Source organism: Oryx dammah, unplaced genomic scaffold (assembly GCF_014754425.2).
Source record: "Oryx dammah isolate SB20612 unplaced genomic scaffold, SCBI_Odam_1.1 HiC_scaffold_13, whole genome shotgun sequence".
NCBI classification, from domain to species: Eukaryota; Metazoa; Chordata; class Mammalia; order Artiodactyla; family Bovidae; genus Oryx; species Oryx dammah.
The window spans coordinates 62,863,527-62,889,026 of record NW_024070197.1 but is presented as its reverse complement, the minus strand read 5'-3'; the positions used below and the strand labels follow the sequence as shown (position 1 = coordinate 62,889,026).

The following is a 25,500-nucleotide window of genomic DNA, read 5'->3' as shown; positions in this document are numbered from 1 at the left end:
TGCTTAGCACACTGCATTTCTCCCAGCTGCTCATCCACAGAAGTATTCACCTTGTTTTGGGGGTCAGGCGGTATGTTTTCTGGTTCTTTCTTTTCTGCATCACTGTTGTGTTTCTGGGTCCACGTGGATGTCACCTAACTGGAATGCTGACTCCACACCAGGCCTCTTCCCCCTCCTCGTTTCCCTCCGAGCACCCGCACACCTCCTCCTCGCCGCCCTGCCCTGCCTCATGCCCGGCCTTTCTGGACCCTTGCTGCCCTTCCCACCCTACTTTTCTTCTCAGAGCCCCTCTCGCACCCGTGGCTTACGTGCGCCCCTCATAACCTGCGGTCACTGTCTGCCTGCTTCACTCCCAGGACTCTTTCTCCTTTGTTTGGTCCCATTTGGACCCTGTCGCTCAGTCTCAACTCTGACCCACGCACACACAGCTCTGCCATCCACTCACCCATAGGGAATAGTAATTGCTCACAGAAAATCAGGCAGGCAAATCATGTTAAGACGTACAGAAACACGCGTGATTTATACTGAAATGAGGAAAGGTTTTCTGGCCACGACACCAAATCCAGATTTCTTAAAAATGAATGTTAAGACTACCAAAGGTAAACTTTTGTGTAGTATTAAGAAAAAATTATTTTGTAAAGACAAACTAGGAAAACATCTACCACTTAAGACAGTGTAACTTCCCTAAAGTAGAAAGGTGGCTATAACTCACAGAGGTCAAACAAGCCGGTAACAAAATGGTGAGACAGGAATGGGCAGCACCCCCAAAAGAGGTGCTGGTGTCAGTTCAGTCGCTCAGTCGTGTCCGACTCTTTGCGACCCCATGACCCACAGCACACCAGGCCTCCCCTCACCAACTCCCGGAGTTCACCTAAACCCATGTCCATCCAGTCGGTGATGCCATCCAACCATCTCATCCTCTGTCGTTCCCTTCTCGTCCTGCCCTCAATCTTTCCCAGCATTAGGGTCTTTTCAAATGAGTCAGCTCTTTGCAGAGGTGGCCAAAGTATTGGAGTTTCAACTTCAACATCAGTTCTTCCAATGAACACCCAGGACTGATCTCCTTTAAGATGGACTGGTTGGACCTCCTTGCAGTCCAAGGGACTCTTAAGAGTCTTGTCCAGTACCACAGTTCAAAAGCATCAGGTGCTGGTATAAATACCAATAAACCCAAATATCGCTAAAATTAAAAAACAATTATGTAATCTATTTTTGCTGCTCAGACTTGCAATTTTAAAAATTAATATGGAGGGGGGTTGGCAAGCAGATAGTAGGTACTTTTGTTATCAATGAAATGACATATTGATAAAAACTTTTCAGCAGGCTACATTAGCAATGTGTTAACATGTTAAGCACCTCCACTCTGACCCAACAACTCTACTTCCAGGACCATCCTGAGTAGGTCTCAGCGGGGCAGAGAGGAGTGGGACCAGCATTTGCCGTGGGCAACAACCCAGTGCTTGTCACTAGGAGCCAGGACGCAAATGCAGGGGCAGCTACATCCTGGAATGGTGCCGATGGAGTGAGGCACAGCCATGTCACACGTCCGAGACACATGGGTGAGTGAGGAGGCAGGCCGCACAACATGAGCAAATGTTCACATTTTTGTAAAACAGAAGTAGGTTGACATAATGAAACGGAAGGCAATATACTGACTATTCATCAAGCTGCTAGCAGTGGTGAACAGAGAGGGGTGGGGACCAGAACACTTGCCCTTTATAAATTACACACACACACCTTTTTAATGAGCATATATTAGTCTAATAAGCAGAAAAATACAAGTAAAAACAATAAATCGTGATTAGTAAAGCGTTCCATAATTATTTTTAAATTTTTTAACATAGTGGATGATGGGTATAGTTCTGATTATTCCGTCCTTATTCATACAAACAGCGTATGAATCAGAGTAAGCAACAGGTCCACTGTTACGGATGAACGGCATCATAAGAGTTTTCACTTGGTCGTAACTTCCTCTCCAAACTCTGCTGCTCACGTCCGGGAACGGTGTGGCATCTGCGCTAAGAGCTCACGCGGCCAGGTGTGTGTCAGAGACCACCTTGGCGACTGGGACTCCAGGCGCCCGCGCAGACAGAGCGACTGCAGGAAGCGGAGGCAGCCCTGGGTCACCCACCTAGGCCAGGCCAGTGCCTCTGAACACAGCTCACTGACTTCGTGTTCCCCGCAAACCTGAGGTGTACAAAGGGAGCCGACGCTCACCCCGGGAGAGGGTGGGATTCCTCTGCAGAGAACAGAGGGAAAACAATCAGCAGGGACACCGGTGGATCTGGGAGGGCCCAGGCCACTCCTCTGCGGTTGCTTCAGGGCCTGGCAGCGGTCTGAACACCCCTGGCCAGAAAACAGGCAGTGGCTCCTGCAGCTGGCGCTTACCAATAGTGACCACATTATTACAAAGATGGGGAAACGGTGGCTTTGAAAAAGGATGGGAGGAAAAGGACTCAATTTTCCAAAATTCAGATTTCTTTCTTCTACCTTCCTGAATAATTTGGGCTATTTTTGTCAAGTCCAAACGTAATTTCGGATGAGGTAGGCAGTTTGTCTACTCGTGCCGTCATCCTCGTGGGGACGGTCAGGCTGCGCCGTGGAAGCACTCGTGTCCCGGGCGGGGACGGCACAGCGACTGTGGGAGCTTCTCAGTTGGCTATTTTCTCAATCTCGTCCAAGTCATCCGTGTCCAGTCTTTCTATTTTCTTATCTGAGGCAAGAGAGGCGGGTTCAGAGAGAGCCCCGCACAGATCTCAGGGGACGCAGGCAGGGGAGGGGCAGCAGGCGGGGAGGACCCGGGGCTCCTGGGACGTGCCCGCCCCCGCCGCAGGCCTCCCCGAGCCCCCCAGGCGCCCGGGACTGGGCGGGCACAGGCCAGGCCCCCGGCCCCTTGGCCCAGCCAAGGCGGCGGTCACGCGAGGCCCGGCCCAAGCGCCCCGGGAGCCGGGAGAACCTCCCGTCCTGGGGAAGGGCCTCTCGGGGCCATGGCGACACCCCCTCCCCGCCTGCCCCCACGACCCGGCCCCGGCAGGGGCTCTCCCGGGACCCACTGAAATGCTCCTGGATTCTGTTCAGGATGTTCATGCTGTGCTTGCTGTCCACCATGTTCACCGCCAGGCCCCGCTTGCCAAAGCGGCCCGTGCGCCCGATCCGGTGCAGGTAGGTCTCGTTGTCCGGGTTCCCGTCCTTGTCCACCGGGAGGTCAAAGTTGATGACGACAGACACCTGCTCCACGTCGATACCTGCGTGAGGGAAGAGTGGGACGGGAGTGAGGACGGGAGACAGAAATCGCCGCTGCCCAGTCAGGCCCGCCCTCACCAAGCTCAGGCGGAAGGCAGGGTCTGCGACAGGCCAGCTCTGGGGCTGGGACACGGGCAGGTGGCAGGACCCAGAGGGAGCGGACGGGGCCGTCCCGGTGCTGGCCAAATTCCGGCATCAGTCGCACAGCCTCCGCTGGATTCGAGGATCTGGAGAAGCAGCTGACGCCGCACTGGGGCCACAAGAGCAGGCGCCGCCCTCGGCCACCAGCCAGGACTCCCGGCTTCTGTGGACGTTCTCCTCCGCTGAGGGAGCCCCACAGGCTCGCCCACAAAACAGCATCTCCCCCAAACCATCGCAGCCTCCCACACACGAAGATCCCTCTGCGGGCCCGAGCCTGGCGGGCCAGGACCCAGTCTCTGCTCACCGCGGGCACACACGTTGGTGGTGACCAGAACCTTCTCTTTGCCCTCTCGGAAGCGCTCAATCACTGCAGCCCTCTGCTCCACCACCATCTCACCGCTCAGCAGAGCCACCTGGTGGCCTTCTTTTGAGAGCTCCGCGGCCAGCCAGCTAGCTGTTTTGCGGGTCTGGAAGCAAGGAAATGTTTGAGGAATGAAGGTACCTTAAGAGAATATTTTTGATCTGGAAGATCACTGAACCTTAGCAGTTAAGAGTTAAATGTCCTAAAATTGTTAACATGATGTGGTATAAAGGAAGTCACCTGGGTGATAAGTCTTAGAAAATATTTAACCTTGATATAACCACAAGGGGGAAAAAACATCTAAAGACTAATTACTAGCTTGGCTGGACTCTTCACGATGTCCACGTCATGAAAGGTGGAGAAACTGTTCTGTATTAAGGGAGTCTCAAGAGACACAACCCTGCATGCAACAATCTCTAGTGGCTCTTAGGCTTAACAGCAGCAACCAAAAGCAAAAAAGGCCATTTCAGTATCCACGGGGAAGGTGGCATGTGGATGGGCTTCAGAGGGGACGGCATCGTAAAAGGTGTGAGTGGCGCTGTGCTCGTGCGGGACCACATCTCATTCTCAGGAAGCATTTAGGTGGGAAATGTCCTGATACCTACGACTGACTTTAAAGTTGGCAGGAAGAAAAAGTACAGACAGCCCTACACAAAAGCTTATGGATAGGGCAAATGTGGCTAAATGCTGACAACAGGGGAAGGGCGTAACAGGCCTCATTTCATATTGTTTTCATCTTTTCTGTGGGCTTGAAAGTTTCAGTCTGAGTTTGCGAGAAGGATGCCACTCTTGACAATTTTTTTAAAAAACTTACAAGTATCCCAGTAATAGAGTAAGCGCTGTCTTATTCTGATATCCCGTAACAGCAATTTGATGCTTTCTTTGGTTTCCTGAAAAATTACACTAGCCACTATAAGTGAGGTCTATCCTTCCAATTTCTAAGTGTTTTCAGTTTGAGACTGGAAAACTACTTATTTTCTTTTAATTTTCTAGCCAGTCATCCTGTTTAGTTTCTTATTTTCCCTACAAATATCAGTTTCACTCACTTGGGCTTTCTAATGTATCACCTACACATGGCATTTAAGTTCAGGAGACTCTATGCTTAGACTATAGATATACCTCAGGATACTATGAAGACATTGTTCCTTCCATCTTCACAAACCATTTCTTTTCCAGTCACAGGGAAGGAACCTGGCCCCCTAAGTGGACTTCCTCCCCGGCACCCCCACCCTGCAGGCCTGCTGCTACCACTCACATGGCAGAAGATCATGGCTTGAGCAATGGTGATGGCCCCGTAGATATTACACAAGGCCTGGAACTTCTCATCTCTGCTGTTGCACAGGACGTAATACTGCTTGATGGTGTCCAGTGTCTCCTCCTCACGCTTCAGTTTGATGATGTTCGGGTCGGGCACCACTTTCTGGGCAAATTTCCAGACAGAGTCTTCAAAGGTGGCAGAGAAAAGCAGCATCTGGCAGTTCCTGGGCAGCATCCTGCAAGGGGAGCCCCAGGTGTCCAGCCTGACCCTGACCCGGGCTTTCCCTGGAAGGACCAGGGCACAGCCTCCCCAGGCCTGATGACCTGAGTCCCCAGGAAGGGGCAGCAGGGAGCAGCTGTGGGGAGGAAGGGGGAGCAAACGTGGGGCAGGGATGGGTGACCGAGAGTCCCTGAGTCTCCCTCCTTAACCCGGGCAGGGGGCGTGCTCAGCGCTGACATGGAAATGGCCCATCAAACAAATGCCCCTGAGAGCTGTGAAGAGCCTGGCAGGGGCAAGAAGGGGAGTGTGAGGTAACAGGTGCAGGAACTGCAGGTCGGGAGCCGAGAAGTCCTTCCTGGCTCGAGGCCCTACCTCTGGATGCGGATGCTCTGATCTTGGTGGCCCTGAGTGGCTATCATCACATCAGCCTCGTCCAGAACAAACACCTTGATCTTCTTGGGGTCGATGAACTTGAGCTTGGAGCACCAGTCCAGAACGGTCCCCGGGGTGCCAATGACAATGTGCTCACTGATTTTCTGACCTCTTTCCACTGTGGAGACAAGATGTGTTCTGTGGGCATTTTTATCTAAAACTTTTGGGTTCTTCTATAAAACGGCCATGACGACACCTGTCCCACTGCACTGTGGTTGGGAATAAATCGTGCAGTGACTCTTCCATGCATGTTTCGTTTACCTACTTCCTCCTGTAATTTCCCATCATCAGCTCTTTTTCTTTAGCATTACTCTTATTCTTTTTATATCATCCCTTCATTCATGCTTCACTAATTTCCTTATAAACCGGTAGTTTTGAGTCCTAGGATTCTGGCCCAGTGATTTTTTGCCTTGTTAGACATTCTAATTGTGTAGACGGTTTTCCTCAATACAAATTCTATTAGGGAAAAAAAAAAAAACACAACAGCACATTACTTTCCAACTACAGCTGGTAGGAGTTGAAACTGCTTTATTCATCTGTCAAAATTACTAATGCATGGGACTTCCCTGGTGGTCCGGTGGTTAAGACCCCATGCTTCCACCACAGGGGCAGAGGTTCAAGACCCTGGTGGGGGAAGTAAGAACCTGCAGGCCATGTGTCAACTGTTGCCCGCTGCACCCCACTCCCCCCAAAACAAATTTACAACATTAAAACAAAATTGACTGATGCCTGTAGCCTTCGGTCAGAACTTCCACTATCAGGGATCAACCCTGTATGCATACGTGCTCGTGCTTAGTCAAGTCGTGTCCGACTCACGACCCCATAGGCCGGACCCTGCTGGGCTCCTCTGTCCGTGGGATTCCCCAGGCAAGAATACTGGAGTGGGTTGCCATTTCCTTCTCCATAGGTGCTCTAGGAAGGAGAACCAAATGGTTGAAGGGTATGGGAGAAAGAAAAGTTTCTACCATATACCCTTTTAATTTTGAAACACATGAATGTTTTTAACTTAAATTTTAAAAACAAAATTTAAAATTTGAGGAGAAGGGGACTCTGGTTAGGAATACATCAACTCCACTAGAAGAGTTTTAAATGAACTCAACACACTGTGATTTTCACTGCACCCTGCTGATCAATCTACAATGAATTTTTTAAAAAATGGTACATTAAGCAGTTATTAATATTTAATATATAATTAATATAGAGTAATATATTAATCCCTCATACACAGTGAAGTCCCCTGTTATTATAAAACAATCTAGAGAAGATCCATGTTGTCACAAGGCTCCGGTATACCACACGTAGTTGTACCTGTCAGTTTGAGACATCAAACACATAGAGAAATACCTAGCCTAATAATTTCTGGTTAAAGTGCTGTTGCTGCATGCTGAAACATGATGGTTTTCTCCAGGAAAAGTCCTTGTGTGATCATTTGTGTGTGAACTGTACTAGTCATTTTTGTTTGTTGACTGACAAACTATAGAAAATTAAGTAGGGAATCTGATATACACTTTCTTAAAAATGAACAAGGAGAGCCTGACTTTTCAGTGAAAACAATCGACTGTTATTTGCTGTCATGATAACACTTAAAGTGTAAGAGAAAATTAGAACTTCAGAAAACTTGTAGTGTTGCTGTAAACTTGAGAGTTTCTCTGTATGTAAACTCCTCTGAGTTGTTTGGTGGTGATATTAATGCATTTTAAATGCGATTTAAAATTCTGTATAATGAAATATGTCAACATTCTCAGCATAACTCAGTAAGACATTTGGTATTTTCCAAATGACCAAGGTATAATGTTAGAAAATTACTACTGCACAAAAAAAAATGCACTCAAAGTACAAAGGAGACCAAGGAATTTTAACGTAACAGTATGAAGAGGTCATTAATATGATTTCAAATATCACATGGCAATTATCTTTTACATAATTACCACTTGTTGGGTTTTGGTATGGCATCCTAAAAACAGTATCTGAAATTATAAGAAAGGCTAGATTTTCTTCATATTCTTCCAAAATAAGTACTTAGGGTCCTCAACAATGTTTAAGAGTGTAAGGGTCGAAAGGTTTAAGAATCGGTACTCGAGGCGATTATAAATGGCTAAACTGAAGGGATGTCCCTCCTCTCTTTGTCCAGGTAATGCCCACTGCTTCCTGAAGTGAGTGTGCCTGTGTATACTCCCCACTGGAGCACGTGAGCTTCCCAGTTCTACATCTTGGCCAACACTTGGTTTGTCAGACTCCCTCATTTCTACCATCTGAGAGGCATACAATGGTTTCACCTGATGTTTCCCTGATGACTAATGAAGCTATTCGTCCTTTCCCATTAACCAGCCATCTGAATTCCTTCTTTAGTGAGAAGTCTGTTCACCTGGGCCTCTTTTGTCCATTTTCCTATTAGAATGACTACTTTTTTCTAATTGATTTGTAGTTTTATATATTCTGATAACTTCCCCATTACCAATTTTCTACCTGTCCTCCTATTTCAACCACATTCTCTACATTCTGCAGAAAAAAGAATTGGTGGAAGGATTTCTGATTTGATAAGAACTGTACACGCTCTTAGATCATTCTTACTAAAGCTGTTTACTGAAGAAAGGGATCTGATCCAACCTACCATCCTCCCTGCTTACTCTCTTGTAGGCAGCTTTCAGAACTCTGGATGCTGAATTCAAACCTTGCCTCCTCAGGGAAACACTCCACACTTTAAGAACCCCATGACTCAGGCAGGGATTTTTTTTTTAACAACTTAAAATCTTATTTTAAGAGTGGAGAGAATTATTAAGAAATTGGCAAGTATTTAAATAAATTTGCTGAAATCCATACTGGGCTCCAAGGTCAGACTGAACCAGAAAGTTGAATATCATCACCTCATCTTCAAAATTCAAACACCCCACCCACTGCCTGAGCTCAGGACCTGGGTCTTGCCCTTTTATACTCACATTTATTGCCTCGAACAGCATAAGCAAGCTTTAGTTCTGGATGAAATTTGCCCATTTGTTCAATCACTTTTCCTGTTTGAAGCGCCAGCTCATACGTCGGGGAGAGGCACAGACACTAATGGGCAGATCACAGGAGATGAGTTTAGAAAAGCCTTGCGGTAGCAGACAGCAGGTTCTAGAGCAACAGGAACACTGGTATCAGTACCACCTGAACAGTGTGGGCAGCCCCGTCCTCATCAACCAGGCCTGCGTGTCAGCTGTAGGCAGAAGCCTTCAGCAGGGCTTGGCAGATGCTGTCAGAAGCCACGTTTAAGGCTGCTGCTTTGAATCAACTCTACCCATGGAAGGGCCTGTTGTGCCATTAGGCTTTGCCTGAGCAACAGTCTGAGGCATCAGAAGCATTCAGATTCCACCAGGGATGCCCTTGTCAACCACCACCCTGAGATGGCACCGCCCTTCCAGGGCCCCCAGGACCCCCTCACCTGCGGGTACCTCTCTGCTGGCTCCACCCGGCTGAGCATGGCCAGGACGAAGGCAGCCGTTTTACCAGTACCCGACTGCGACTGGGCAATCAGGTTCTGCGGGCTGGACCCAGGAGGAATAGAGATGAGGATAACATTGGTTAGAGACAATCAAGTGTCCAAGTGTTCTTTCTGGGCGGTAGGAAAAGGCATTTTTCCCTCATTCAGGTTTTCTGCCTTGAGCACAATGATAAATTTTTTATATGGTGTTAAAAAAAAACCTGCTTAAATATTAAGGGAAATGATGATTATTTTAGATGGGCTCACACTAAAAAATATTCATTCTAGACTCTAGTGCAGCTAGAGTTCCCTAGTTTTATACCGCAAGAGGCCAACGGGAATTCAGACTGCAGAGTAAGACCTGGGCAAATCTTACTGCCTGATGTGTCTTCAGGACTCGGCTCCTTCTGTGTGCTCCCTTTTCTCACCTTTTGGAAAATGGACGATCCTAAGTCAGATGCTTCAGAGGGAACTTTCATATTCCACTTCATGTAATTCACTGTCATGGAAACAGGTGGCATTTTCATCATTAAAAAAGAAAAATAATAAAGGCTGCTTGGCCTCTGGGCTAAGATCAAGTGGTGGCTCAGACGGACAGCGTCTGTCTACAATGGAGGAGACCTGGGTTCGATCCCTGGGTCGGGACGTTCCCTGGAGAAGGCAACGGCAACCCACTCCAGTACTCCTGCCTGGAAAATCCCATGGACGGAGGAGCCGGGTGTCCATGGGGTCGCAAAGAGTTGGACACGACTGAGCGACTTCACTGAATGAAAAAAGTTGCTATGTAAAGTATGATACCATTTATCTAAGGTTTAAAAACATGCCAACTACTCTTTAGATCCTTAGGGAAACATACGTACGTAGTAAAAGGAAAAATGACGCCCCACTTCCGTGACACAATCTTGGGTCGGGGTGGGGGGGCGCTGTGAGTGGAGAGAGTCACACAGGGACTACATCTGTCAACTAGATTAATGATGCTTTATTTCTCGTCAGGATGCGTTACAGAAATGTTCCTGGTAGGGTTCCTGATACTTTTTTGAAGGCCTCAAATTTTTCAAAATTATTTTTAAAAGTGTTTAAAATGGCACTGACTTTCTCTATCAGTTTTCATTAAGTGGAAAAGGCAGAAACTGTGTTGAATTGCACCTGACTCTCTCGCCACGGGTCCCAGCTGTTTCCCTGAAGAAGCTTGTTGCTCCCAATGGCTCATCTTATGCTCAGGAACACTACACTCTTGGTGAGAGATGTGAAATCCCATCCTGGAGACGCGTACCAGGGTCTGTATACTTACGGCTCAGCAAGCATCATGGGTAATGCATTCTCTTGTATCTTGGATGGCCGATTGAAGCCCATGGCATAGACTCCCTGGAGAAGCTGTGGTTTCCTAGGAGGCCAGGGAGAGAGAGGATGGTTCCTAGTTGCCGCAACTGTTTTAAAGACCTAAGATTTTATTTTTCCCTATATCTAGCAAAGAGTGATACTTTCTACCTCCGTCAGACATATCTTCCTGTGCCTTAAAAAATACTAACTAAAAACAAAACCAACATCTTTTCCTACTAAATCTTGATCTGAAACTATTATGCAATTTATAAAATCCAGGCTAGTTTCCTTTCTTAAGATAAATTCATCTTTCAGTAGACCCACAAATTTGATTGGCCTGGATTCTGTAAGAATGGTTCCTATTAATTCATAGTATAAAATGAATTATGAAAGATATCTAAAAGCAAACACTGCTTACTACACCGCTAAAATACAGAAGTCCCTTTAGGGAATGAGACTTCGGTTTTCATTTCTCAGTGTGGGTGCTCCACTGAGCCACAGTGATGTATTCCATGGGCCTTCCAAAAAAGCCAGCTGCACAAGGACTCGGGACAATTAAAAGGCAAGAAAATTGATTCAGCCAGTTTCTAGTAGATAGGTAAAGGAAGTTCAGTTATCATACTGAACTTTACAACTGCTCAGATTTACTAGGTCTAGTCAAAATCAAGACTGCTGCTGCTAAGTCACTTCAGTGGTATCCGACTCTGTGTGACCCCATAGGCAGCAGCCCACCAGGCTCCCCAGTCCCTGGGATTCTGCAGGCAAGAACACTGGAGTGGGTTGCCATTTCCTTCTCCAATGCATCAAAGTGAAAAGTGAAAGGGAAGTCGCTCAGTCATGTCCGACTCTTAGCGACCCCGTGGACTGCAGCCCACCAGGCTCCTCTGTCCATGGGATTTGCCAGGCAAGAGTACTGGAGTAGGGTGCCATTGCCTTCTCCAAAATCAAGACTAGAGAAGCACCAACTTCTTATATAAGTAGCTACACAACAAATATCAATTAAAGCTGTTCTTATAGCACATTTGTAATAAGCTCTCTGCTACTTCTAAACTGACAGGATGTTTAACAAAAATCACACCAGATTATTATTAAAGAAACATCAAATCAAGGCAAGAATGTTCTCTAAGCCTTCCTTAGTGTTCAGCTGGCTCTCTAAAAGGCAGTCCTTCTGGCCTCTGGTGGTTCTCAGACACAAAGAACTTTGAAAATTAACGCACTTCCATTTGGAAGAAAAGGCTGTGAGGCTTGGCAGGTTCTGATTTAGTTACCAAGGAAACAAAGTCACTACTGAAAGAGGACTCAAGTGATCCAGGAACTTTCAGTGGCTCATTATTTTCCTTTTATTTTGCATATCTTTTCAGTACAAAATAGACCAAGTATAGTGGTGGCCTAGGTTTTATTCTTTGTTTCGTTTGGCTACTAACAATTAAATCAAAAAAGAACTTGCCTTTTCAGAGGCCAATTCATCACTCGTTGACCTGAGAGCTCCAGTCCTTTAAATGAAAGACCACTGATACTAGGAAAGACAAGCTGTCAGAGCACGTCGAGCTGCTCTGACAGAATTTATGAAGAGAAGCAGAGATAACAAATTTACTGAAAAAAGCCCTTAACAGAGAAAACACACATAGAAAAGTATAATTTCCTGGGGAAAAAAAAAAGGCCACACTTTAAAAATCTTACTGTTAGCTATTGCTTCATTAACACCTTGATTTGGTTTCTAGTTAGTTCTCTGACTTTAAGTGTGTACGTGTGGGCAATGAACAAGACAAAGAATCCATTCACTCCACCACTTTCTTACTCACCAGCTATTCTGTCTATGACTTGGGTGCTGGCAAGCAGCAGGAACGGCAGCTCCATCTTGTATTACTCATAACACCCAGCAGTGTCATGTATAAACCAACGACCCATAAATGCCTCTTTACTAACTTACGGAAGGGAATGGAAAACTTGGTATGACGTTATGCAATTCTCTGCGTTTTGAAGGACATGTTAGAAGTCATTCTCAGCACAGTGCCATAAATGTACACACTTAAGGCTTGATCCTGGGTTCTGGATTTTTTGAAAGAATTCTGTAACACTGAAGGCTGATTTTCACTATAGTTACGGGGAATCCTGCACAGGCTTTTTGGACAGATTTTATAAAAGTAGATAAACTTTTCTTAACACTGTAAACCCTATAGTCTAACAAAAGGGCTTACCTAATAAGAAATGTTCCTGACATCCAGAAATCACCTGTCAGCCAATATTTTATTGAAAGTTCTAAGAGCATAAAAGAAAAAAGACTTTCAGCTATGATGAATAAATCTGTGGCATTTTAAATTCCCTAAGGAGGAAAACTGGGTTCCCAAGAGACAAGGGTGGAGGGAGACCATCACTTTTTCATACTTTTAAACTTTTGAATCATGTGAATTATTAACTAGTCAAAGAAAGTAAATATATATTAAGATTTTTTTAAAAAGGTCTCTGAGATACTAAGTCTTACAAAAGAAGAACTAGCAAGGATCAGTTGTTCAAAGGAACAGATACTCACAGCCGAAGTTCCTCGAAGGACTTGACTGAGTAGAGCGGGGAGTTGGGGTCCCGCTGCAGGACTTCCACTTGGTTGGTGTTATCGACAAGGTTGCTTCTGATCAGCTTGTTGAGTAAGGACTGGGCGGCTCTGTCCTCTATAGGAAAAAATCAACACATCAGGCAAACCCCACGTCTGCACCCACCCCTGGATAGCCCAGCAAGGTGGGAGAAAAACACAATCACACCAACAAGTCTCACTTTAACTCCTGATCCCTAGACGCAAGTGGGCTGAGTTGCTGGGCAAGTCTTTATGTTTCTATACACCACCCATTCACTCGTCTCCCTTCTTCAGTTTCTAACCTCTCCACTTTTTCACTGCCCTGAGAAGTAAACCTAGTCAGAAGCACCTCCACACGCTGTGGTGACCACCCACACACCCGTGTTTGTGGGCGTCCTCTCTCTGCCTTCACTGCTGTTAACTATGGATGGACAGCTATGCTCCTGACCCCATCCCGTCTTGTGGACAAGGACATTTCTCCCAGCAGTGACCGTCCTCTCCTGCACTCTGTTTCTCCCTCTGCTAGATCATTCCCCCCAGCATGGGTACACGTTTTGCCAGCTCTCATCATAAATCTTCCTCCTTTATCCTACACGCCCATCCACTTACCGCCCCAATTCTCTGCTCCCCTTTATGGAGCATTCCCCCACAGGGCTGTCTATGCTTAGGTCTCCACTTCCTATTCTCCCCAGAGTGCACACTTAAGAGGTTTCTTCATTTAACCTCCCCACTTGACTTCAATAGCCCCTTGTCAAACTCATCAATGCCTTCTACATTCTAAATTAACTGAGTAGCCAATTTTTAGTTCTGTTAACTTATTACCTACACATGACTACCTTTGAAACACTTCCTTCTTCCGGTCTCTGGGACACCACCCGCTATTGGTTCTATCTCACGGACTGTTCTCAGTCTCCTTGGCTGAGTCGCCTTCATCTCCTCAGTCTTATAACTCACAGTGCCTCTGGCTCCAGAGAGGCAAGTCCTAGGTGACAGGGTTTCAAAGATTAGTTACCTTTCTCTTCTTCATCTGTCTTCTCTGGAGTGGCATTGGTTTTGATAACACCTACACAAGAAAACAGTTATTGTAATCAGAAAGGCAAACATCAAATCCATTCAAAAGGTGGGACAATACAAATATCAGACCTTACTTAAGTGATCAAAATGTAAACAGTTGGGTTTCTTTATGTTTAATGGATTTTTATTCTAAGTTTAGTGCATAAGAAAATTCAAATTTCTAGAAATGTTGGTTGACTTCAGAGTGATGTCACCTGTGACTTCCTTAATCTAATTTAAAATATACCATTATGTTAGCACACACAATGAGATGTAAGAAAGAAAATAAAGGTATTAAAAATTAAAAAGAAGTAAAATGATCACTTTTTGTAGAATATGTGATTGTAAACTTGCATGACTAAGAGTATTAACTTAAAAATGACTATAAAATAAATAAATAGAAAACAGTAGCTTTTATAAATACAGGTATTACTGAAGAGATACTATTTATAATAGCAACTAAAAGATAAAATACTGTATCTAGAAATAAAGCTAGCAGAAAATAGATGAAGAAAAATGTTAATAAAACTCATAAACTGATGCAAATAGATAAAGCTCAAAAGCCTATAAATAAATTAAAATGTAACTCTAAGATATTCAATTAACACAAAAGAAAGCAGGAAAAGAGGCAGAGAAACAAAATATGAAGGTACAAACAGAAAATAAATAGTAAAACTGCTAACCTAAAGCTAACTGCATCAATAATTACCTTAAATGTAAATGGATAAAATACTCCCATTAAATGACAGTGAGAAAAAAAAGACAGTGATTATTAGAACGGATTAAAAAAAAGCAAGATCCAACTGTCAGCTGTTTATAAGAGGCACACTTTATTTTTTGTTTTTAATTGAGGTACAGTTGATTTTACAATATTGTATTAGTAAATATTGTATTGTATTCAGGTATGCAACATAATGGTTCAAAATTTTTATAGATTATACTCCTACAAGAGGCACTTAAATGTAAAGACACAGTTCTAATGACATGGATGAAACTGGAGACTATTATACAGAGTGAAGTAAGCCAGAAAGAAAAACACCAATACAGTATACTAACGCATATATATGGAATTTAGAAAGATGGTAAAGATAACCATGTATGCGAGACAGCAAAAGAGACACAGATGTATAGAGCAGTCTTTTGGACTCTGTGGGAGAGGGCGAGGGCGGGATGATTTGAGGGAATGGCACTGAAACATGTAAATTATCACATGTGAAATGAATCGCCAGTGCAGGCTCGATGCATGAGACAGGGTGCTCGGGGCTGGTGCACTGGGATGACCCAGAGGGAGGGGACGGGGAGGGAGGAGGGAGGGGGGTTCAGGATGGGGAACACGTGTACACCCATGGCAGATTCATGTCAATGTAGGGCAAAACCAATACAATACTGTAAAGTAAAAAATAAATAAATAAAACTGAGATTAAAAAATAAATAAACACATTCTTAAAAAAAAAAAAAGACACAAATACGTTGAAAGTCAGGGGATGGAAAGAGATGCAACCAGTAAGCATATGAAGGCTGGATTAGCTCAGGTAATGCAGATTTCAAGAAGAAAATCATCACCAGAGATAAAGGAGGATAGTTTGTTTTGTTTTTTAATTAAAATAATTCTATTTATTTATGTATCTGTTTATCTGGGGGGCCCGTGCTGGGTCTCTGCCGCTGTGCCGGCTTTTCTCCAGTGTCAGCGAGCAGGGCTACTCTCTAACTGTGGCACATGGGCCTCTCTGCCTGCAGTGGCTTCTCCTGTGCAGAGCACAGCTTCTGGGGCACGCATGCTTCCACAGCTGCAGTGTGAGGGCTCAGCAGTTTCGGATCCCGGGATCCAGAGTCCCAGGCTCAGTAGTTACAGCACACGGGCTTAGCTGCTCCACACCATGTGGACTCTTCCCAGATCAGGGATCAAACCTGGGTCTCCTGCATTGGCAGGCAGATTCTTTATCATTGAGCCACCTGGGAAGCCCAAATAAGAATACTTCTAAAGGATCCATTCATCAGGAACACATAAATGTGAATGTACCTGGCAACAGATCTGTAAAACACAGGAGGCCAAAACTGACAAAATTAAAGGGAGAAATAGACTATTCCACAATTACAGTTGGAAATTTCAATACCTCTCTTTCAACAACTGAAAGAACTAGACCAAAAAGCAAACAAACAAAAAGCAGTCAAGACACAGAAGATCTGAGCAACACGATAACAAAGACTCAGCACAGCTAGGTAGGTAAATTTTTTTTTTTTTTAAAATCTGGAAAACTAACATATCCTTATCAGTCATGAAAATGTTAGGTAGCTAGAATAGGAAACAGGAGTCCCGAATGGCAGTGGCTAAAAGACAAGGGGAAAGCCCGAGAAAACAGAACAAAGGTCGGTCCGAGGACCTGAGTGAGGACCTCAGGTAGAACAAACAGCACTCCTGGCTAGCCCGATCTACAAAGGGCAGGCCCAGGGGGAGGAAAAACATAAAAAGAGGCGCCAAAGGGCCAGGGGTCTCCCCCGCCCCCCGCTCGCGTTCCCCCACTCTTCTCTTTGCGTCTTTGGTCTGCATGCCCTCACGCCTCGAGGATGGATTTTCCTGCTATTTTCTAAATAAAATAAAGCCGTAACACAAGCTGTAACACTGATCTGTCTAAGAGCTGTAACACGGTCTGTCCAAGACCTGAGAGCTGTGACACGCCGAGGGCTCTAACGTCCGTCGCTTCAAATTTTTGTTGAGACGAGACAGAACCGAGAATACACTTGCCTGACAAAACGGAATTTACTGGCTCTCAAAGCTGATGCTGACATCTGCCAAAGGTGCTAAGTGAAAGCTGCTTTCCACATTGCAGCCAAGAGTGCAAAGCAGAAGCACACATATAGACTGTAGTTCCTTGTGACTCACCATTGGTATCTGGTTTGACTTTTTCTTCCTTAATCTGCAAATTACTCATCTGAATGGGAATGAAAAGAAACACTTAAGAGCAGAGACACCTGATAACAGAATACCATGAGTTACAACTGACTGTCAAACATCGGGTTTGAGCTTCAAAGGTTCACTTATTCAAGGATAAATACGACAGTATTACTCAACCCATGGCTGGTTGAATGTGGAGCCACATATATGGAGGTGCAATGTTATTTGGGGATTTTGAACTGCAGTGTGGGTTGGGGGCTTATAACCCCCAGATTGTTCACTGGTCAATTACATTCATCAAGCTAATGCACTTAAGTTTAAATGGTAAAATAAAAGGGGTCTTACCCAACCATTAGCAAGCAGTGTTTTAAAACATTTATTTACACCAGCCACTCAAGAAACAGAATGGATAAAACCAGATATGAGTATGTTTAGGTCTATATTTGTATTATTCATAGGATTGTAGGTTAAAAAAGATTTGAAACCAATTCTCAGTAACTGTTTTTAGGGACTACCTGATGCTGAAAACTAGTTTTAAACTCTAGAGTACAAACCATAACCTTTATAATACTTTTTTATTTATTTGTGGTAACTGTCAGTTTTACACCCCTGATCTGATTCTGCCTGAACTCCAGCACCAAATCTCCAAATGCTTCATGGGTACTGTACACACAGGACTTAACACAGCAGGTCTGAGTGCTAGCCTTCAGAAAGCCAGCTTGGAAAGGTGAACCCTGGCAGGCTTCTGGGAGCCTGGATGATGAGAAGGTTCCCACCATTCCCCAAACTGCTGAAGGGTTCACTAACTATGTTTCTAAAAACATATGATGGTTTATGGTAACAGCTGCTTTCCTTCCAGGAGTCTGGAATTTTGGTACCTGTGAGGCAAAGAATGACCATGTGACAGGCCCCCAATAAAACCCCTGAGCACTTAGTCTCTAAGGAGCTTTTCTGACAACACTTCTTGTGTGTTGTTACTAACTGTGGCTAGAGGAACTAAGCAGGAATAAAATGGAGCTTCTGACTCCTCTAGGAGAGGATTGTTGCAAGCTTGAGACTGGTTTCCTCTGGACTTTTCAACATGGCCTTTTCCTTTTGCTAATTTTGCTTTTCATTGCAATAAATTACAGCTGTGAGTACAGTTACATGCAAAGTCGAGAGTCCTCTGAGGAAACCACTGAACTTGGACACCTCTTGGTGACTCGCAACACAGGTACTTACCAAGTTGTATCCTTATTTCAAATTCAGAACTGGCAAACCTGTACTCATCACCCTACACATCAAATCTGCTGTCCCTCCCACTCCCCTAAACCTGTTATTAGCGCTTTATTAAAACCACCTTGTGGGATCCAGGTTGAAAACTGTAATCTATGCTTTATCTCTCTTCTCTTTTTCCTAAATCTTTTGTTGTTGTTGTTTAGTTGCTAAGTCATGTTCAACTCTAGTGTGACCCCCATGGACTGTAGCCTGCCAGGCTCCTCTGTCCATGGGATTTCCAACAAGAATACTGGAGTGGGTTACCATTTCCTTCTCCAGGAGATCTTCCCAACCCAGGGATCAAACCCCCATCTCCTGCATTGGGAGGCTGATTCTTTACCAGAAAGCCATGGAAGCCATCTAAATCTTTATACCTCCACAATTATCTCTTAAATCCAACCTTTCACCTACACTTTCACCATTCAATGCAGACCCTCTATCTCTGGACTATTAGAGTAATTTCCACACTGATCTTTTCTTTAGACACCATTCCTAATATATTCTCTTCTCTGTAGTCCAGAAATTCTTGCTAGTCCTCAGATCTAATCTTGTCAGTATCCTTAAAATTGCCCAAACCTTTCAAATAAAGCCTCTCCTCTGCAAGTTCTTTGTTAAGGTCTAAAATACACTCTCTGTTTTCAACACTGCTCCTACTACAACCCAATAACCTTACGCTGCAGCAAAAATTATTCTGATTCCTGTTCTCTGTACAAGTCCAGCACTTTGGGACATTCTGTTCTAAAATGCTGTTTGCCTTCATCTCTCTTAATTACTGTAATATCCAGCACAAATATAAACTTCTTCACAAGGAATTTCCCTGACTTTCTTACTCATAAACATCGTCTTCCCACTCAGAATTCACTTCTAACATGACTCTTACCATTTTCACAACAATTCCCACCAGTTAGCCTTCTTAACTTGACCATAAAGCTTCTTCCTATACTTCCCTGGATGTAGTTCATTTCAACTACCTGCTGAGAAACTGACAATCTTTCCAAAGCAATAAATGGTGACTGGAAGAAGAGTTGTAATTTAGGCATTAAAAGGTTACATAAGACTTCAGATTACAAAAAGTAACACAAAGAAAGAACCCCTATATTCTTAAAATCAATAGTCCATTACCACCAAATCTACATACCTTAAAGAGGTAAGAACAGAGAGTCACAGTTTACACTATGATTACCTTCCGGTTGAATGGATCTTCATTAATTAAAGAACCAATGCATGAAACTAAATGTCACTTTAAACACCGATGAAACAATTTGTAGTGCCTCCCGCAACGTTTGCAACAGATTGAAACACTAAATATAAAGCTGAATCCGTTCTGCGAAGTGATACAAACTGCCAACAATGTTAAGCAGGCATCTAAAAATTGGTAAAATAAGAGTAACATAGAATCACTCAGAAAACAGATGAAAAAGAGAATCAGCACTGTTCCTTTCCTTAAAATCCCCACTGAGAAGGTGTAATGTAGGAATGACAGTATACAAAGCAAGCACAGGATAAAGCCTTTAACTGGCTCGGCTCAAAGGAAAAGGCTCCATACTGGCCTCTTCCGCCTTAGCCGCAAATCAGGGCTAAGAGACTCCCCGCAGCAAACCTTCGGGGTGTGCAGGCCCCGGGTCTGCCCAACCCAGACAGCTCCGCGGAGCCCAAGCAGTGTCAGCTTGGGCCCTCCTACTACGCTGGCTCCGCCTGGAGCTGAAGCCACTGACCGACTTGACAGCCGCTTCCTGCTCGTCCACTGCCAGGGCCCACGAGTCGGTGGCCATGGTCCCGGCGGAGGAAGGCCGACTGGGGAAACACACACAGCGGCTAGCGCAGGAGCACCAGCCCCGGCCGGGCTGCAGACGCCAGACCCACACTCACGCGGACCGGAAGCGGCCGTTCACGAAGATGACGTCCGTTCCCTTACGTCACCACTCCGCGCCGCGCGGGGCTTTGCCCCGCCCCTCCTGCGCCCGCCTGCCCTTTCCGCTGACTGCCTCAGGAGCGGCCTCGTCATGCGTTAAAATCCGTAAGTTCTGTGGAGTGAAACTCCACGCCCTCATTTTTCTGCCTCACGTCACATTGCAGAAATCTCAGTCTGTTTTTAAGTTTGACACATCCTGTCGTGTGTGCGTCTCTGAGCTGTAAGGCTTTGCACAAAGGAAAGTCCCAGAAGAAAACTGTGGTGCCTTCAAAATATATTACTCTAGAGCACATTTCTAATCATTGCAACATTTATGTCAAAATGTGTGAACGATCTGTCCGGTTTATAAGGGAATAAATACTAAGCACAAGAAAAAGAGCTCAAAATCTTTAGTTATTAAGGAATACAAATCAAAGTCCTAGTGAGATACAACTGCACACTTGCTACAATGAATAAAATTAAAGATTGACCCACCTGCTGGAGTCCAGCTCCAGCAGCCAGGGATTCAACCTGAAGAGGTGTCGGTGATGAGGCAGCCTCTCAGTTTTCTTGGACTGCATGTTTATTTCAAGCTTATGATTCTCTTTTATACTTTTACAAAAGCATTAGGTCAGAGGTTTGATATTTTCAGTTCCCACTGACCCAGATTTGTTGTCTCCATAAATCATTGTTGCCCCTCAAAAGGACTTTCTGCCTCAGCGATTCTCTTATCTACTTTTTCTCATGTGTCCTTGTGAATACACTGTAACTCATGCTAATGTCTGGGCCGCCTACCACATTCCTCAGTTTATTTCTTATCTTTCTAAGTCCTGTTTGCCCCTAGTATCCTAAGCTCACTATCTCTTAAAAAGGCTTCTAGCTATAGTGTCTCTAAAAATTCCTAACTTCTATAAGCTACAGTAAAATATGCTAACTTAACAACATTCCTTAAATCTTTAACTTCTATTTTAATTATTTCTAAGCCCTAAATTCAGTAGACTCCTTTGCCATAAACATTTTCCTCACAAATAGGCTTCAGATAGCAATCCCTCCTATAGCCTCAAGCTGCGGCCTATGTGCTCATCCTGGAACACTCTTTTGTAAAAGTCCTTAAACAAATGTCAGTGATTAACTTTATGAATTATTCTCTGAGCACAGCTGCAGAAGGCTTTGTGCCTTTTCATGCTCCTCTCAAGAAGAATAGTTCAGTTCAGTCGCTCAGTCGTGTCCGACTCTTTGCGACCCCATGAATCGCAGCACGCCAGGCCTCCCTGTCCATCACCAACTCCCGGAGTTCACTCAGACTCATGTCCATTGAGTCTGTGATGCCATCCAGCCATCTCATCCTCTGTCGTCCCCTTCTCCTCCTGCCCCCAATCCCTCCCAGCATCAGAGTCTTTTCCAATGAGTCAGCTCTTCACATGAGGTGGCCAAAGTCCTGGAGTTTCAGCTTTAGCATCATTCCTTCCAAAGAAATCCCTTTTCAGTCAACTCAGCCGAGGAGAAAAAAACAAGTCAGAATTACAAGGCCTAACTCTTTCATCCCAGGTCCGTGCCTGTGGAATGAGGAGAGGGGTCTGGGGCCGTGCCTCCATTTTGTCAGTAATGCCTAACGTGTGCTCCCGATACCCACCATGTGTTGGTAAAGTTGTGTAGTGTTAAAGAAAAAAAATATTCAGTGACGCTTGTTAATGATGATAAGGCAAACTTTATTCAGGACCATTGCCATAAGCATAAGGATGACTGCAATGGAATTTTCAGCAGAGGAGAAATATTGGGCTCAATTACAAATATAGCATGGGCAAGTGGAAATTTATAGTCAAGGAGCAGGGGGGTGGATGGAAAATTACTAAAAGGAAACATCGGGGATAAGGAGAATTTTTGTTAAGCCAATTTAATGGGATTCTTGCTGAAGACAGGCCAGGGTGATCAGACATCACCTGGGAGATGGTGGAGAATGAAGAACCTGACCAGAGATTGAGGGTGACGAGATATCAAAGGTGAGTGGTTCTCGCTAAAACTGAATCTTACAAAGAAGTGCACAGATGGGCCTAGGAGAAGGTTCAGGACACTGACTAAATGTTGGTCAAGCAAGGAAACTGTCAGGAGCACCTGGAGCTTTCACAGCCTCTCAAGAGAATATAAAACGGTGCAGTGGTTGGACATAACTGTTCTGCAGTTTCTCAAGAGGTTAAATCCATGCTTACTCTGTGACCCAGCAGTTCTGCTCCTGTTACTATCCAGGAGAAATGAAACATAAAGACGTGCACACAGATGTTCATTGGAGATCTACTCATAATAATCCCAAGCTGGAAACAACTCAAATGTTCATCACAGGATGATGGATAAATAAATTTCACTATATTTATTAAATAGAATACATCTCAGCAATGAAACGGAACAGACTACTGATACACATGATGAAACAGAAGAATCTTACAGATATTATGTTGAAAAAAAGAGGCCAGACACAAGAGGCATAAATGTATAATCCATTTATATGAGATTCAGTGTAAGCAGCTCTTTGCAGGAAGCCCGCCGCAGCAGGAAGCCTCTTTTGTCACTTTTAGTACAGCTATACTTTAACTTTTAAACCAGGCATCCCCAGGCTCTAATCATCTCCAGGCCAAGCACAACTTTGAAATCTTCTAATCAAACAATACCTTGCCTAACTTGTTGGTTCTTTCTATAGATCAAAGTAGTAGAAGTGAAGAATAAGTAAGTAACTGATGACCAGATCTCTTCCCTAGCTTCCCCTTCAGTAATCTCCCAAACTGTGTGATCAGTGTTTGAACAGGATTACAGCTAGAAGAAGAAAAGAAGTTGAAGAGACTTCCCTGGTGGGCCAGTGCTTAAAACCACTCTTCCAATGTGGGAGAGCAGTGTCCATGGTCAGGGAACTAGATCCCACATACCACAACTAAGACTTGGAACAGCCAGATGAATAAATTTTAAAAAAAGAAAAGAATGCAAAAGAATCCTTACCTGATAAGAGTAGCTGGAACCACAAGATTCTTGTATTTTTTTTGAAAAGTTGAGGAGCGTGCACACAGTGGGAAATGGCAACAACTCTGACCCCCCATGTCTCAGTGATTAACTGGCATTCAGTTTAGTTCAGTTGCTCAGTCGTGTCCGACTCTTTGCGACCCCATGAATCACAGCACGCCAGGCCTCCCTGTCCATCACCAACTCCCCGAATTCACTCAGACTCATGTCCATCGAGTCAGTGATGCCATCCAGCCATCTCATCCTCTGTCGTCCCCTTCTCCTCCTGCCCCCAATCCCTCCCAGCATCAGAGTTCCAATGAGTCAGCTCTTCGCATGAGGTGGCCAAAGTACTGGAGTTCAGCTTTAGCATCATTCCTTCCAAAGAAATCCTAGGGCTGATCTCCTTTAGGATGGACTGGTTGGATCTCCTTGCAGTCCAAGGGACTCTCAGGAGTCTTCTCCAACACCACAGTTCAAAAGCATCAATTCTTCAGCGCTCAGCTTTCTCCCCAGTCCAACTCTCACATCCATACGTGACCACTGGAAAAACCATAGCCTTGACTAGACAGACCTTTGTTGGCAAAGTAATGTCTCTGCTTTTCAATATGCTATCTAGGTTGGTCATAACTTTTCTTCTAAGGAGTAAGCGTCTTTTAATTTCATGGTTGCAATCACTATCTAGTGATTTTGGAGCCCAAAAAAATAAAGTCTGACACTGTTTCCACTGTTTCCCCATCTATTGCCCATGAAGTGATGGGACCAGATGCCATGATCTTCGTTTTCTGAATGTTGAGCTTTAAGCCAACTTTTTCACTCCCCACTTTCACTTTCAAGAGGCTTTTTAGCTCCTCTTCACTTTCTGCCATAAGGGTGGTGTCATCTGCATATCTGAGGTGATTGATATTTCTCCCGGCAATCTTGATTCCAGCTTGTGCTTCTTCCAGCCCAGCATTTCTCATGATGTACTCTGCATGTAGGTTAAATAAGTAGGGTGACAATATACAGCCTTAACTGGTATTACTTCCCTTTAAAAGCTTCATTGCCAAGCAGAATCTTCGGAGATAATTTTTTGGGGACACTGAATCCACTATCTCCCCAGATTTTTGGCATTCAGATTAAAGGCTTCTTTTCTATCTACCATTTGTGATTACTGATTTTGTCAGCAGCTGCACCCTGATTAGATAACAATGAAAATTTTTTTTAAATAATGTTTTGATCTTAATTGGTGGTTAAACATGTGTATACAATTGTCAAAACTCAGTAGAATCATACACCTAATATTTGTGCATTACAGTCTGTATATACGTCAATTAAAAATAAAACCGTGTAATGAGAAAACAAAATATAAAAAACACAGGTAGTAGTAAATTTACTTTAAAAAGTGGAGGGCTAAGAATATTTTCTCGGTTCTTAACCACTCATCAAAACAAGTGGTTAAGGGCATGCACACATTATGCACATATTGTCTTCCCACGTGGCTGCTCTAATGACCAGCATCCTCACCATGAGTGGAGTTACTGCTTGGAGGCTGCATTGTTCATTAGGAGAAAGCACCATGGTCTGACTCTGTGTCGGGCGCGACAGGATGGCGGCTCTGTTCTTGGAGTTACTGCTCCTTTTCCCTTGTGATGCCTGTATGTACTGGTGGGGAAGGGGCAGGGGAACGTTGGAAGATTCAGGAAATAATTTAGGAATAGTGGCAGGAGCCAGGCCAATTTTGTATTTTTCCTACAAAGGTCTGATGACTAACTTACAGATATCAAACAATTTTTAAAAAATTATATGAAAAAGTGATTGGGGATAATTTTTTTAAAGAAAATATGTAAAATATACTCTACTCTTAACACATTAACAGCAGCAACATGCCTGCTGACAGCTAGAAGTTCAGCCATGAATGATTTTACCCACCTCCCACCCTTACTCAGCTTCATCTCAAGGGAACATGGATGCTAAACAAGTAGTCCCAAACCTGTACTTATTTGTATATGAGGCAGGGGCAGTCTAGCAGTTAAGAATGTGGGCCCTGGAGCCACACTCCCCAGGTGGTAGCCTGTCTTGCTGCTTCTGACCTGTGTATTATATAAGGCATGTGACTTAACCTCTGTGCGTATGTCCTCATCTGTAGAATAGGAATCCTATTAGGATTCCTGTTACATCTGTTGTCAGCAGTAAATAATCTACGTAGACTCTTTTTTTTTTAGTAAAGTCTTTACTGAACTTGTTACCATATTGCTCCTGCTTTATGTTTTGTTTTTTTGTGGCATGTTGTATTTTAGCTCCCCTGCCAGGGGTCAGCTGTGCACCTCCTGCCCTGGACGGGGAAGTGTTAACCACTGGACTGCCAAAGACGTCCCCGTGTAGACATTTTTTTTAAAAAATTGACAGGTTTCAGTTGCAGCACACAAGATCTTCAGTCTT

The 25,500-nt window shown here is 44.4% G+C and overlaps 1 protein-coding gene across 5 annotated transcripts; it reads right to left on the bottom strand.

Annotated features, from left to right (window-relative positions):
• Positions 1-475: 475 nt before the first annotated feature.
• On the bottom strand, positions 476-20,095 carry LOC120872865 (ATP-dependent RNA helicase DDX19A). 5 transcript variants are annotated; one of them, XM_040253538.1, is made up of 13 exons: positions 19,919-20,073; positions 16,935-16,983; positions 14,013-14,063; positions 12,962-13,097; positions 12,630-12,690; positions 10,403-10,495; positions 9,073-9,175; positions 8,591-8,705; positions 5,595-5,772; positions 5,001-5,238; positions 3,689-3,851; positions 3,054-3,245; positions 476-2,713 (listed from the first exon to the last, which is right to left on the bottom strand). In XM_040253538.1, the coding sequence occupies exons 5-13, from the start codon at positions 12,650-12,652 to the stop codon at positions 2,652-2,654; spliced, it is 1,167 nt and encodes a 388-aa protein (XP_040109472.1). In that variant the 5' UTR covers positions 12,653-12,690; positions 12,962-13,097; positions 14,013-14,063; positions 16,935-16,983; positions 19,919-20,073; the 3' UTR covers positions 476-2,651. The 5 variants fall into 5 exon arrangements, 2 of the variants coding, with proteins under 2 accessions (XP_040109472.1, XP_040109471.1); XR_005723360.1 differs by having other exon boundaries at positions 3,054-3,851; positions 19,919-20,061; XM_040253537.1 differs by lacking the exon at positions 12,630-12,690 and having other exon boundaries at positions 19,919-20,095.
• Between the last annotated feature and the right edge of the window lie 5,405 nt (positions 20,096-25,500).

What these genes read in the sequence shown, in the direction of transcription:
- LOC120872865 (XM_040253537.1), bottom strand. Translation starts at nt 19,975, where the DNA reads ATGGCCACCGACTCGTGGGCCCTGGCAGTGGACGAGCAGGAAGCGGCT. An exon ending in AGTCAAACCAGATACCAATG is followed by an intron (nt 14,064 to 16,934) that starts GTGAGTCACAAG and finishes TTTCTTGTGTAG; the next exon opens with GTGTTATCAAAACCAATGCC. An exon ending in TGCTGTTCGAGGCAATAAAT is followed by an intron (nt 5,773 to 8,590) that starts GTGAGTATAAAA and finishes TTGTCTCCACAG; the next exon opens with TGGAAAGAGGTCAGAAAATC.